Here is a 16056-nt window from a genome sequence, read left to right on the forward strand (position 1 = left end):
TATTTACTTTTAGCTTAGCTTTATCTTGATTTGTTTTTCAAAAGCACATTAAAGGCATTTTCATGTGAATTTTCCAACATTTTCAAGCGAATAACTAATCATTTTGATTTTCAGTTAAACTACCCGATTTAAAAGTCAATCAAAAGACGAGAAAGAAATGTTTACACAGTTCAGTTTTTATTTGATATCCCTTCAATGTCATAACATGCGGTGTGTACAGGAGCAACGCCTCAGCAACATGCTAAACAAAATAAATAGTAAAGTTGTGAAGCGATTTGATCAGAACTCACTGAAGGAGACACAACAACTGAGGTCTTCCAATAAACTCCCTTTTCTCAAGCTTCGCAATGCGAGATGGATTTAAAAAAGTACACCCATCCCACTAATTGCCAAATACACACAAACGAGAAAGAAATAATGATTCCAGTCATTGCATAAAATGTACAAAAATGGGTAGATACCATGAGCCCACAGTGCATTAGTGGATGAAGAGGGACTTGAAACACATCGGACTACTTGAGCTCATGTCGAGATGAAAAGCTGCTTACAGTATATTATCGAGTACATAAAGCAACACCACTCATAGTGTGACCGACTAATGCATTTTTTTAGGCTTGCTCAAGAATTTTCAGGTCTATAGTCAGACCTTGTACAGCATTTTGAACGGACAAAGCTAAAAAGCCTTACAAATACAATCAATAATCTCCCAAATTAGATTCCATACAGATATGTCTTCATAAATTCAAGCTGATAAGTAAACACTGGTAATGCTGTCACACAATAAATGCTGTCCAACTCGGTTTCGTCATGCTACTAATAATGACAAACTGGCCTTCAGATGAAACGAGACCATAATGTGTTTATATATTAGATATCAACAAAAGCAGTTTTCACCACAGAATAAAAAAACACGACTTTTTTTTCTTCTCTCATTTGCGAGTTTATAGGCTTTCTTGGAATTGCGAGTTAACGTGTTAATAACTATATATTATATCCCCAAAATGCCAAATAAGTCTACAAGCTTGCAATTCTTACAAAATAAGTGAGAATTAAAAAGATATAAGCTCGGAATAGCAAGAAACCTTAAAAACTCACAAATGAGACGCATATAGTTGCAATTCTTAGGAACAAAAGGGAGAATTTCAAGAGAGAAACAGAATAGAAATTTTAAAAAAATTGCAAATGAGAGAAATAAAGTTGTAATTCTTAGAAAATAAGTGAAAATTAAAAAGATAAGCTCAGAAGAGTGAGAAACCTTGAACACTGACAAATGAGGGAAATAGCTGCAATTCTTAAGAAAAAAAAATCAGAATTTTAAGGTAGAAACTCAGAATAGAAATTAAATAAAAAAAAAACACAAATGAGAAAAATGTTGCAATTCTTAGAAAAATTTAGATTTCAAGATAGAGACTCAGAATAGAAATAAAAAAAAATCACAAATGAGAGAAATAAAGTTGCAATTCTTAGAAAAAAAGGTTAGAATTTCAAGATGGAAACTTAAAATAGAATGAAACTAATAAAATAAAATAAGTCATGAGAAATATTGAGAAACAAATGAGAGAAATAAAGCTGCAATTCTAAAAAGAAATGGTCAGAATTGCAAGATATAAGCTCAGAATTGTGAGAAAGCCTAAAAGTTTGCAAATTATAGAAATAAAGTTGCTATTTAAAAAAAAAAAAAAAAAAGTCAGAATTGCCCGAATTTACAAGTCACAAATCTAGAAAAGTGTCAGAATGTAATACATATAATTTTTAAAAATAAAATATGAATTCCTACTTGAAGTCTCAATTATGTTTGCTCAATTTTTAATTCTCCTCTAAGACTTACTTTATTTCTCTCAATTTCAAGTTGTTGTTTTTTTTTGCAACTAGTTTGTCACTTTTTTATTTGTATTTTTTGATGTTTAAATGTAAGACACACTCTCAGTATTGTCAGATAAAAATGGTTGCGATTAGATTTTTTTACTTTTTTAATCCTGCGGTGAAAACGGACTCCTATAGATATGGCTCACAAAAATATTGTTTGTAAAAAAAGAGAGAGGAAAAAAGAATGCTTGTTGTTTAAAGGATCAGAGGGAAAGAACTTGTAAATTATTACTAAGCTTACAAAACGCATATACAATATAATAAAAGGGAGCTGGCAGATTTAGTCTGCTGCTTCCCAAAATTTTAGGATTTAATATCTGAAAAGAACATCTTTGTCTCGAATTTGCAAACTTAAACCGTAACTAAACTTTAACTTCACCAGAACCACTTTACTGTCCCTGTGTATAAATGGCCAAAAATGGAAAGAAAAGTGCAATATTACACTGTGAATGACCGTCACCCCCCATTATTGCGCAGTTTAGAGCCTATTATTCACAAAATACTTAAAAGAAAAATCAACTAGTGACATTTGTGAAGATATCATTTAAAACAAAAATACATTTAGTTTGGTTAGCAAATTGTTTTTGGTCAGTCTTTTCGGAAAAATAAATATCTGATTAGTTTTCAGAGTTCAACAAAAGCCGATCCTCTAGATAGTAACAGTCACCTAATAATGACCTTCAAAGACTTACTTTGACCTCCACTGCCAATGCGCCATTCAACAAAATGGCCGTCTCATCGACAAAATAAAGCTTCCTCTCTGAATCCTCCCTGTACCAACATCTCACCCTCGGCCCTTTAAATAGGCGAAGGCACTCGATCATACAACTCCAGTTTATGAGCTTAGCAAGTCTGTAAACATGCTCGCTGACCAACATTTCAATTGTTTCAACATCAGCAAGACACGTTTGACAGCTCCAGTCCTTCATCTCACTTACCGCACCAGCTGGACTTCATACAAACCCTCCGTTTATCAACTCTCCTTTAGTAGTTTTCAGTCATGTCCCAGAGTTTTTAGTTCCCGGGACTAGATTTCTACTGAATGAACAAGAGTCCGGAAAATTGAATATCATCCTAATAACAGATTCCTCTCAGCGAAGACCTTAAAAACGTCAATACAGCAAGTGTAGCATTAGCAAGATTATCTGGACGTTTAAGGAAAACGCACAAACATAACTTAATTCAGTCGATTGCATTTCTACAAGAATTATTTCAGTCTAATGTGGTTCTAAAATGTCAGATGCACACTTTGTGTTTCATTAGCGAGAACACAAGAAAGAGAAATGTTGAACGAGTTACACAACAACAAAACGTTGACCATCATCTTCAGTCCGAGGTCGAGCAAAGCAGAGCAAACAGTCCAGAGAGGAGAATTAAGTTATAATGATGATGATGATGCCCCAAAGAGTCAGAAAGGATAAACTGATGGAGTGTTTGTTCCTGCAAACGACGGGCCCAGCCCTCAGCTCCAGGACATCAGTCTCACACACAGTTCCCAGCGTTCACCTCTGCTGGGCCTTTGGGTACGAGCAAACTCATGCGTCCCGTGGCGCTCGCTGCACTCTTGATCACCTCCATCCATCTGCAGACACAGCAGAGCACGTCCAAACGTTATTCAGAATCATTGCTTCATATTTCTATATCATGGGAGTACTGTAAAACAGGTAACGCAGTAAGCAAGGTTATCAAGTGCCAGTCTTTTGATTATTAATATATTTTAAATACGTATTTCATTTTGATTGCGGCCAATATACATTGATATGGCGGTCGAGAGAGCTCAAATGTACTGCAGGTTAAGAATACACGTGCAAATAGAAAAATATACTACCAAAACTCATCAATTAGACAACACAAGCGCACACATTCTCACAACACATGCAAATAGAGAAAGAGATTGCAAATAGCCAACCACAGTGGAGAATTAAACGGCTGTTCATTTAGCATAAAAAAATCATGCTTTAAAAGTAGGGCTGCATGATACTGGGAAAATCTAACATGGCCATATTTTTTTTTATTTTGTGAAATGTATTGCGATATGAATACAATTTCATCATATGACTTCATATCTCTATTTGATTTGATTTGATTTATTTATTCTGAACAGACAAAGATCATACACAAAACAATTCTTTAAACAAAAGACATTTCAACATGGTCGAAATGGAGCGGGATGAAGCACAAGATTATTATTTTCCACACCCCTTTATCACACACATCATTCGTTTACTACATCAACCTATTTCTCCTTTTACTTATCTCTTCTATTTGGAAAGAATTTGTAATGTTAGATCAATTGGGATGATTCTACAGTGGGAGCACATCTCCATAAAATCTAATAAACAATCTATAAAATCTTTGCCAGGGGCATTGCTAGACATGCTAGACCAGGCATGGGCAAACTTGATCCTCGAGGGCTGGTGTCCCTGCAGAGTTTTGCTCCAACACTAATCAAACACACCTGAACACCCTAATTAGTGTCTTTAAGATCACTAGAAAGCTACAAGCAGGTGTGTTTGATTAGGGTTGGAGCAAAACTATGCAGGGACACCGGCCCTCCAGGATCGAGTTTGCCCATCCCTGTGCTAGACCCTACTGGGGCACACACCCTCTTCCCCCACCCTTCTCAAAAAATAAATAAGTAAATGAATAAAATAAATCTCTCTCTCTCTCTCTCTCTCTCTCTCTCTCTCTCTCTCTCTCTCTCTCTCTCTCTCCTCTCTCTCTCTCTCTCTCTCTCTCTCTCTCCTCTCTCTCTCTCTCTCTCTCTCTCTCTCTCTCTCTCTCTCTCTCTCTCTCTCTCTATATATATATATATATATATATATATATATATATATATATATATATATATATATATATATTTTTTTTTTTTTTTTATAAATATTTATTATAAATAAAAGTATTATTGTTATACAATTATTATTCTAAACAGTCTTAAATGTACCTGGAAAACAATGTTAAGACACAACTGGTGTGATATACTAAGATCATTTAAGAAATCTTTTGCATAAATATTAATTTCATTTGAATGAAATTCTATAAACAATTCAAATAATACAAAAATGATGTTTTATTAAGTTTTATTTGTTGTCTTAGACCTGACACATGGCAGAGAATTAGGTTTATTAAGTCTTCATACATATCAGGAGGCATGCTTAGTAAAATCACCATCATATTGTTTAAACTTTAGTTTTGTCGACTAGCTAAACAAAAAAGGCTGTTACGGCGGTTTTACAACGCATGAGCGGCGCGTGAGCAGCAAGTAGACTACTTTTTTCGCGCGCATGTTAACTACCGGGACTCGCACCGGGAGAAGAGCGCGCGTGCTAGAGGCGCACGGGTTCTCTGCGCACATGCGGAGATTGCATGCTTTCACCAGCGTTGGTTCGGTTGCACATAAAGAATAACGTCTTTATTTCGAAATTACCACTCTTAATGAATACACTTGCATATGAAGTAAATCATATCTCAAACTCAAATTGGCGGAGGGAAATTTCAGTGACTGACAATTCATAGGAGGGCCGTTTTAACATTCAAGCACAAGGAAAAAAAGCGGAAGCCTGACATAATTGATGCATCTTAGGACAACAGACATGATGTATACATTTCAAGCATTTCCTGTCACCAGTGATAATACAAATCAGCACGTTTATCGTGTCACACATCAGCTGTTGAAACATATTTGTGGTTGTTGTGTGTATGTCTGAGCATTAGACACACACTCAGTCATTCTTCCACAGAGTATTTGCAGTCAAAACTCCAGCTTTTTGTATCTTGTTGTACATATTAAAGAGGTAGTTTAAATTGCTATGAAAATACTTCAAATAATAGAAATAACAATTATTATTCTGTCTCAACCAATTGTTTTGTCCCAATAGAGTAAGAACAGCAGAAAGCAGTCTGGGTAACTTAAGATACTTTACTGGCAATTATTCTTCTCAACATCTTTTTTTTTTTAGCAAAACTACAACAAAGAGGGGGAAGTATGTACATATTCAAATTTCTTTTAACAAGTTCAATTTAACTAGCAATTAGTAACTAATTTTACTAATGTACATAGTTTTTATGCAACTCTTAATATGCATATGAGGAAACTCTATTAAATTAGACCATTTGAATCGAATATTAGCAAAATGATCATTTTTGTCAGACACCACCATAACATGTAAGCCATGAAGAAGTGTTTGTACAACAAGATACAAGTTGTAAAAACTGATAATAATCAAACGACCCTTATATATTTTCAAAAATAGAGCTTTAGTAAAAACAGAGCACTTACGGACATATATTTTAACGTCTCAATCAGCCACAGAATAAAAACGCATGAGTGTTACTCTCGACTGTACACTGAGAGAAAATGAAAGTAAAATTAATCTGAATGCAGTACTTTAAATGTCGACTAGGTAGCGGGTCAAAACCACAAGTGGCTAGACGCAGCTGCACAACAATGACAGTGGTTCAAAAATAAATGCTTTGGCAGGCCAAATCTCATCATATTTTTGATGTCAGTTGCGGGCCGAGGGAGGAGGAGGGCGGTTTGTAAATGGCAGTTTGAGAGCCCTGATCTTTGGGGTCCCCTAACACATTTTCGTTGTTGTCTGCGCTACTTGCAGTGCTTTTCTGTATTTACATGTGTTGTGAGTATTTTCATGCATAACAATCTATAAATACAATCAAGAAAAAAAATAAATAAAGAGTTTTTAATCATTTCCCGAGTCAAACAGTATTCAAGTACAGTAACTAAATGATAAAAAAAAATTATTTAATAAAATTAATCAGTTAAAGTCACAAACAATATCTTATACCTGAACGATTTTAAAATCCCTATACAATCACAGGCATCAAAAACACGTGCAAATTATGAATTATAATACAAACTCAACATTGCATATCCTGCGATGTGACTAATGCGAATCATCACATAGCGTTATCGATGCTGAAACGATTTATTGTGCAGCCCTTTTTAAAAGTATCATGTACAATGTGTAATCTAGAACTGTTTTTGTAAATAATAATCACATTAACATAATCAAACAGTTTTATTTTAACTTGTTAAAGAAATTATTTAATGAAAGTGATTTAAATAAATCTGATTCTTTAAGGATGGATTAACTGATCAAATGTGACAGTCTAAACATTTGTAGAGCTACAACATGTTTCTATTTCAAATAAGAGTCATTTCTAGAAATGTTTTTCTATATATAATGTTGACTTTTTATGAAAATAAATATATTAGGCAGCACAACTGTTTTCAATAACTTTTCAATAATAATACTAGGATATTAAAATGACTTCAGTGTCACACGATTCTCAAGAACACTAGATGCAATGATGCCAAAAAATATGAAAAACCTATAATATATTAGCCTATAATATAATAAAATGGTTTAAAACACAAATGATTACAAATATTCTGATTGTACTACATTCACTTGGATTTTCTGAACATTAATGTACAGTTGAAAACAGCCATCCTGTGAAATTGTCACTCTATTTCAAATATTTCCCAAGTGATGTTTAACAGAGTAAGGACATTTTTTCACAGTATTTCCTATTATATTTTCTTCAGGAGAAACTTATAGTTAAAAAAAACTTTAAAAATACAAACAAACAAACTGATAAGATCATTATTATTAGCCTGCCAGATTTTTTTACAAAACAGAAGACTTGCCAAGTTAACCTAATTAACCTACACTCACCGGCTACTTTATTAGGTACACCTGCCCTGTTCATTAATGCAAATTTCTAATCAGCCAATCAATGCATTTAGGCATGTAGACATAGTCAAGATGATCTGCTGCAGTTCAAACCGAGCATCAGAATGGGGAGGAATGGTGATTTAAGTGACTTTGAACGTGGATTGGTTGTTGGTGCCAGACAGGCTGGTCTTTTAGAAACTGCTGATCTACTGGGATTTTCACACACACAACCATCTCTAGGGTTTACAAAGAATGGTCTGAAAAAAAGAAAATATCTAGTGAGCTGCAGTTCTGTTGGCGCAAATGCCTTGTTGATGCCAGAGGTCAGAGGAGAACATCCAGACTGGTTTGAGCTGATAGAAAGGCAACAGTAACTCAAATAACCACTCGTTACAACCGAGGTATGTAGAAGAGCATCTCTGAACACACAACACGTCTAACCTTGAGGCAGATGGGCTGCAGCAGCAGAAGACCAAACCAGGAGCCACTCCTGTCAGCTAAGAACAGGAAACTGAGGCTATAAATCACGCAAGCTCAGCATAATTGGACAATAGAAGATTGGAAAAACGTTGCCTGGTCTGATGAGTCTCGATTTCTGCTGCAACATTCAGATGGTAGGGTCAGAATTTGGCATCAACAACATGAAAGCTTGGATCCATCCTGCCTTGTATCAACTGTTTAGGCTGATGGTGGTGGTGTAATGGTGTGGGGAATATTTTCTTAGCACTTTGGGCCCATTAGTACCAATTGAGTATTGTCAACGCCACAGCCTACCTGAGTATTGTTGCTGACCATGTCCATCCCTTTATGACCACAGTGTACTTATCATCTGATGGCTACTTCCAGCAGGATAACGAGCCATGTCATAAAGCGCGAATCATCTCAGACTAGTTTCTTAAACATGACAATGAGTTCAGTGTACTCAAATGGCCTCCACAGTCACCAGATCTTAATCCAACAGAGCACCTTTAGGATGTGGTGGAACGGGAGATTTGCATCATGGATGTGCAGCCGACAAATCTGCAGCAACTGCGTGATGCTATCATGTCAATATGGACCACAATCTCTCAAGAATATTTCCAGCACCTTGTTGAATCTACGTATGCCACCAAGGACTAAGGCAGTTCTGAAGGCAAAAGGGGGTTCAACACGGTACTAGTAAGGTATACCTAATAGCGTGAATTACATTGCTCATTAGGCTGAATACTAGCATCTTGCAAAATAACTAGTAAAATATGTATTATGTACAGTCACCATGGCAAAGACAAAAGAAATTAGTTATTAAAACTATTGTGCAAAAATCTATATAAAAATCTTCTCTCCATTAAACAGTACTTGGGAAATATTTAAAAAATAGCAGGAAAAATATTTTGTCTTCAATTGTACGTCATACAAATAATGAAAATGATCACATTAAAACTGACGACACCAAAAATGAAGTAACTGATATGAAACCAAAAATAACCAAAACATAAAAAGTGAACAAACGATTTTCAAATACACAAACATCACCTTTCAAATGTGTACTCGCTCTCTGCCCTGAAGAAGTAAACATGGGATTTGAACTGCAGCTTGAAGACGTATTCTTTATGGATGCTGTCTGATTCCCCAGGAGTGCTGACTGTGTATCCCAGCAAAGGCAGACTGGCCAGAGGGAAATCATCCTGCAGCAAAAACACAAACCTTTTAGAAATGATCCAGATCTCATGCAGGAAGTTCAACCTCATGAATTTGATTCATAATCCAGTACCTGGTGCGTCTTATAGAAGAACAGGCAGAAGTTGGTGAAGACGACCCAGAGTTTCTGCCAGCCGTTGCTGTTCTTGAACTTCCTCAGAAGATAACCAGACAGCTGGTTCTGTAATGGAGGAGAACACGACTGTGAAACTCAACTGCTACAACACACAGAGAAAAACTCATTTACAAAGGACCATTGGTGCAACGCACATCTGTAATCCGCTCTCTTTCTTTCTTTCTTTGTTTCTTTCTGTACTTGAAGTCAGAATTATTAACCCCCCTGAATTATTAGTTTATTTTTCCCCAATTTCTGTTTAACGGGGAGAATATTTTTCAACATATTTCTAAACATAATAGTTTTAATAACTTATTTCTAATAACTGATTTATTTTATCTTTGCCATAATTACTGTAAATAATATTTGACTAGATATTTTTCAAGACATTTTTATACAGCTTAAAGTGACATTTAAAGGCTTAACTAGGTTAATTAGGTTAACTGGACAGGTTAGGGTAGTTGGGCAAGTTATTGTATAACGATGGTTTGTTAAGTAGACTATCGGAAAAATATATATAGCTTAAAGGGGCTAATAATGTTGACCTTAAAATGTCTTAAAAAAATTTAAATCTGCTTTTACTCTAGCCAAAATAAAAAAAATAAGACTTTCTCCAGAAGAAAAAATATTATCAAACATACTGTGAAAATTTCTCTATCTATCCATCCATCCAATCCATCCATCTATCAACTAGGAATTAAAATGTACAAAGATCTGGAGGGAATCTGTTTTTAATTAACATTTTTTACTGCAGTTTGGTTGCACTGCATGACGCTTTGAAAAGGTTTTTCAAACATTAAAGTCAGCATGAAATCTAAATTTACAGTTTATGTTTATAGTTTAATTAATTAATTACAACCATTTGGTGCATGTTTTGGGAACCTGAAATTACAGTCTTACCATTTGCTTTGGCTCGGGAATGGCAGTCCTTCTAATAATGTCTAATGTCAGTTTGATGACTTGGGCGAAATATGCTTTAATCACGCTCCAACCAATAGAAAAATGAAAAACAAAACCCCGCCCCCTACTCAATATTCCACTAGTTATAAACACATCAAAACAAAAAGTCTGCAGCAATAGCTTCCAATTCACACAGACTTTGACAAATTATTTTAACTAGCAACAACAGATAAATAATACAAATGCATCCTCAACATGTCCACAGGGTCTAAAAAAGTATTAAAAGAAATTTAATTCCCTTAAGAATTATTAAAAAGTCCTAAATGATGTGTTACAAGGTATTAAACGGTTTAATTTTTGATTATACAATGTATATTTGTATGCTTGCGTTTGCCTGAATTTAATCTGAAAAAAATTGAGATGCTGTGTGGTTTGTAAACCCTGCTGGATTTGACATCACCTGATTTGTTTACTGCAGTAACCAAGACAACAACAATACTCCTGCTGCTCTATAGGGTTGTTGCTAAATCGGATATGGATGCGGCCGGAAGTTAATGAGAATATATTTAATTTAATAAATAATATAAATCAGAGTATTATTTATACTATCTATTAAATTACCCAATAAATAGTATTTTTTAAACGCCTACCCCCACCCCAACCCTAAACCCAACTGTCACAGTACTGTAAAAATATTAATTATTGTTATACAGTGTCATAAAAAAATGCTGCTATATTAATGTGCGTAACCGCACCTCCGGCCGGCAGCATATCCGATCTAGACTTTACCGTTCTATAGACGTGACTAAAAACAAAGACTATAAATACACAATCATCGATCGCTATAGGGCGAATAAATCCCGCCTTCTAGTACAGGAGCCAATTATCAATCGCTATAGACTGACTACTGATACCCCGAGGGAGGAGCTCAGACCAGGCATGAGTTTCTGCAGATTATGTGTGATTTGGACGTTTAGAAATGAAGCTAAAAAGACAGTTGTTGTTTAATTTAATTAGTAATTCGTAATATGAAATTCATTCTTAAACTTGGCAAACAGTTTTGGAGAAAATTATGGTTCCCCATTCAAACAGAATGCCCGAACATACTGCCTGAGAGGCGTTTCAAAGATGGCCGCCGAGTGAAATGACTTGCCTTAAAGGGACTTTGCTTTTTCATATACAGAATAAAAATGTTAGTTTAGGATTAGTTTCTTACAATCAGTATTTAGTAAATATACTGCAAGTTAAAATGTCATCAATGTTCCAGGTTAAAACCTAAAATAATAAAGAGTTTTTAAAATGTATCGAAACCAAGAGTCTTAAAATAAGTGGAAAAACTATTAAACTGTCTTAAAATGTATTGAATTTCACTCTGATTCTGGTATTTACCCTGTATAAAGTATTTAAATTAAATGTAGTAATTAAAATCATGCGCACCATCATAAAGGTTAATTTAATGTATTTTATTTAAAACAAATAAATGCATTTTAGGGAGTGAATCTTGTTGTCACAGGTGAGATGGACTTTGATAATTATGAACTCTTTCCTCCCCCCCTCATATCCAGATAAAGGGTTACCATGATATCTCTCCGGTGAGCAATACTGGAGGGGGTTTGACCAGACTGGTACCTGGTTCATGCGCAGGTAGTCACTGAGAGACAGGTTCTGGTTACGGTACCAGCACACGTGTGTGATGGTGTTGGGTCTCTGGCCCTGACCGAGCAGATAGCGAGGGGGAAGCTCTGGAGACACGGCTGGAGAACTGAATACTGACAGCAGGCAGGCAAACAAACATAGATAATGAGGTGATGAAGATAGAACGAGCAACAAGCAGCAACAAAGAAACAGAGCAGAAGACATACAGTAAAGAGTGTTAGCATGTTAGCGTTCAATCCCTGAGTGCTGAAAAGCGACAGATTGAATCTAATTCAAGTCTGTAGAAAGGAAATGTTAGAAGAACAGAAACATCCATAAACACATTAAGCAACTTTTATTCCAAAAGGCTGTTAATGTTGCAGACATACAATAAAAGGGGAGATGGAGAAGCTACTGGAAAATATGAGGGTAAAGGAGGAGACAGAAGCAGAAAAAAAAACATCCAAGAGTCTTGGCCCCCTTATCCACAAGCTTCGGTTGCAGTCCAGACCTCAACAGCCACGCTCAGAGGAGTGTGTGTGCACATGTGTGTGTGTGTGTGTGTCAATTTTTACCTCAAAAGCTAGGTTTCCATCTATTGCATTAACAACGTGCGAATAAAGCACTGCTTCCACCCAATGAGTCAAAGCGAACAAAATCATCACTTCCTGATTAACTGGTGCCAAATATCAAGAGTAAAAAGAGAATTTATTGAGGTAGAAGAATCTGCATAAATGTTTTTCTTTTTTTAATAAATGACTTGTGCCGACACAAAATGAAAGTGTGGTGGCATTTGAAGGCATCAGATGCGGAGCACATAGGCTCTTGACAATTGTGGCGGTAATTAATAATATAATAACACTAATAATGAAATGGTTACAGTGTTTTAGAATGACCATCACATGATTTCTTATAATAAAATCACATGACTTTTTTAATGCACATACTGGGATTTGTTTCTATCGTAGGTTATGCACATCTTTTCTTATCGAATAAAAAGTTGATCCTACTCAAGTTTTTTTATGCGCATTTTCAAAATTGATGCGCATCTTGGCATTTCTATCAACCGTTTTTTTTATGTGCATATGCAAAATGCGCATAAAAATAGGTGGATGGAAATATACCTAAAGACATTAATTCTTTGTCTCTTTCTCTAGATAGAACTGAACTTTTTCTTGCAATAAATAACCAAATAAATAAATAATTAAATAAACAGAATTGACAATTCAGGGTAAAAATGTAGATAGCCAAGACCAAAAAAGCATTACCAAATGCAACATAAACAAATAAAGATTAGAAAAAAGCAACAAATAAATAAATAAATAAAGTGTTCTTGAGCATAAACGAGTATCATTAATTTATTTCATTTTTCAATCATAGGTCGTTATTTTCAAGTTAAAGTAATTTTTTTGTTCAGTTTTACTATATTTTAGCACATCAATTTAAAAAAATGAGAAAGTTTCCATCTTACCTAGCTGGAATGAAAGAAGTTTTTTCATTTTATTTCAATTAAGGTTTATTTTGTTTCATGGAACTAAAGTGGTTTTACAACAGATTTGTGTGTGTTGAGCATTAGTTAAGACGTCGTTAGCACCTGTCAGCTTTCATTGTGGGGAAAACTGGATAATTTTGAACTTTTGTTGCCTAATTTCATTTCTGGGTTTAAAATAATTTTTTGGGCGGGATCTCGGTGATCGGAAATCAGTGACGAAGCGCAAATCTGCTAGTGGAGTAATGAAGCGTTGGTTTCTCATTATTATTCATAACGGAGTTTTCTTATCCTATGAGAAGACCCTGCTTCTTAATTATTCATGAGAGCATGTGCTTTCCGAAGGCAAGGCAGAACTGGTAAGCTGTGAGACACAATGACTAGGTGAGACTGCGTTCATGCACGGATACGTGCCTATGGGTCGTATGGGTTTATTGCATGTTTTTCTCTGCGATTCTGTCAGAGCTGATACAGCAAAGCTGTTGGTTTGCAGCAAGCATTTTTGTCAAGAGAGTTGTACGAGAATAGCAGACTGTTGAGTTTTTTACCATTTAGTTGAGTTTTATTACCATTCAGACACGCCGTCATGCTGTCGTGTTTAAAATCCTCCAGTTACCGGCAGGGTTAATGCTTAGAGTAGATAGGGCATAAGACCTGCTGCACTGCTATCCACTGTGTCTGCATTCAGACCCGGGGATTCAGGAGGAGAGAAGTCCTCCTCATTTCTAGTGTTTATGTAAACACAATTATCTTTATGATATAACAAATTGTGGTTATGTGTATATGAAAATTCGAATAACAAAGAACATTACTTACTGTTTATTTCTTTGCATTTTAAATTTATAAACTATAAAATCATTGGTTTCTTTATTTATTATTACATATTTATTGCCACATCAGCAACTTATGGCTATTTTATGGCCAAATGGATATACATTAAAATATTACATGATAAAAACAAATTCGTATTATATTTTTAAAAAAAAATTACTTGGACAAATATGTAAAATATAAATAGATAAAATTCACAAAAACATGTATTTAAAGTTAAATATGATTTTTCAGTTCTATTTTTGATAAAAAAAAAAGTAAAACTCTTCCTGGTGGTACCTTTTTAAAAATGTCCATCACAGTACTCTCCTTATAAAAATTTTGTCTAATGGAATTTAAACTTCTACATTCCAACAAAATATGTTTGATGGTAAGAGCAGTCTGGCAGTTATTACATTTAGGTGATTCTTCGCTATTTAATAAATATGAATGTGTCAACCTAGAATGTCCAATTCAACATCTGGTATAGACCATCTGATCATGCCTGGTTTCGAATTTATAATTTGCTAAATGTCTTTAAATCATTGGTCTCCTCATGGTTTGTGTCTCATTTTGTGAGCCAACTGACAACAGTTGTTCGCTCTCCTCTTTTTCCCCTGCTCTGCTGGCCACCCCCACTCCTCCCTCTGCTCACAGCTCTCCATGCCCATCTCGGAGCATTTTTAAAAAAATGTCTAAGGTAGACTTGAACCGAAAGAGGGGGGTTTCATGGCCCTTTAAGTGTGGATGAGATTTCATTTGATATAGTCTCGAACTTTGCTCAACATAAAATAAAAATTGTAGAATTCATATTATTAAACGCATAATAAATAAACATAAGCAAACAAAAAGCCATATGATTAGAAATGTATGCATATGTACGAACTTAATCATTCAGGTTTCAAAGTATTGTTTGTTTTATAAATATATATATATATATATATATATATATATATATATATATATAATTTCAAAACATTTGTTTCTTTTGGAACTATGATCCAGACCTGTGTGTGTGTGTGTGTGTAAATGCTACCTCCACGGCGAGGCTGTGGTCAGACATGGAGACGCTGGTGTTGCGGTGCCAGCACACATGCATGGTGGTGTTGGCCCTGTGGTGACTCTGCTTGTCCAGCGAGCAGCGGGACGAGTTCATGTCGTCCTCTGACTCCTGCTCCAGAGAAACCTCATCTGAAGATCCTTAATAGCATGTGGAGGGAGAGGAGGAAAGCAGGAGCAAGAGGGAGGGCAGGGGATTACATCTACTTCAGGCTGAGGGACACAAACTAGAGTCTACAGGACCAAGACTGAAGCACTAGAGGAACTTACTGTTGGAGCGATCGCACAGACTCGGGTCCAGCAGGACGTCTGATTTCTCCTGGCATTTCTTGGACATCTCAATAGCCATGTTCAGATCTTCAATCCACTTGTTCATTTCTACCTTGGAACTGTTTAGGGGAAAAATAGTCAGTGAAAGAGGATCAATCGCAACAGATAGAACAAAGGCAATGCTGTCAGTGAGAAGCAGTTAGACATTAAAAATTGATCGTTAAGTCTATATTTTAGTGCTTTGTGGCAGTTGTTTAAAATATGATATCCTATGCACTATTGTCTATTTTCCTCAAGACTCTAGAGTTATAAATTCTATAGCCATTTAAAAAGTTATTCAAAAGAATCCAACTATATTGAATTATAGGGATAGATCACACAAAAAAAGGAACATTCTGTCATCATTTACTCTCGCTTCACTTCTTCCAGACAGGTTGCATTTTTTTGTTCTGTTGAACACAACAAAGATACGCTGAAGAATGTTGGAAACCTGTAACCATTGTAGGGAATTAGCTCAAAGTGAATTGAAGATTAAT

The 16056-nt window shown here is 35.3% G+C and overlaps 1 protein-coding gene across 1 annotated transcript in view; it reads right to left on the bottom strand.

The window, feature by feature from the left end:
• Positions 1-155: 155 nt before the first annotated feature.
• Positions 156-16056, bottom strand: part of farp2 (FERM, RhoGEF and pleckstrin domain protein 2) — a 108013-nt gene continuing 92112 nt past the window's right edge. The window contains exons 23-27 of the mRNA XM_056459966.1: positions 15521-15639; positions 15228-15391; positions 9316-9423; positions 9078-9229; positions 156-3448 (exon numbers count right to left, since the gene is read on the bottom strand). Of these exons, the coding sequence (XP_056315941.1) occupies positions 3349-3448; positions 9078-9229; positions 9316-9423; positions 15228-15391; positions 15521-15639 (643 nt within the window). The 3' untranslated portion in view covers positions 156-3348. The remainder of the gene's footprint in view (positions 3449-9077; positions 9230-9315; positions 9424-15227; positions 15392-15520; positions 15640-16056) is intronic.

The sequence above is a fragment of the Danio aesculapii genome, chromosome 6 (assembly GCF_903798145.1).
Source record: "Danio aesculapii chromosome 6, fDanAes4.1, whole genome shotgun sequence".
Classification (NCBI taxonomy): Eukaryota; Metazoa; Chordata; class Actinopteri; order Cypriniformes; family Danionidae; genus Danio; species Danio aesculapii.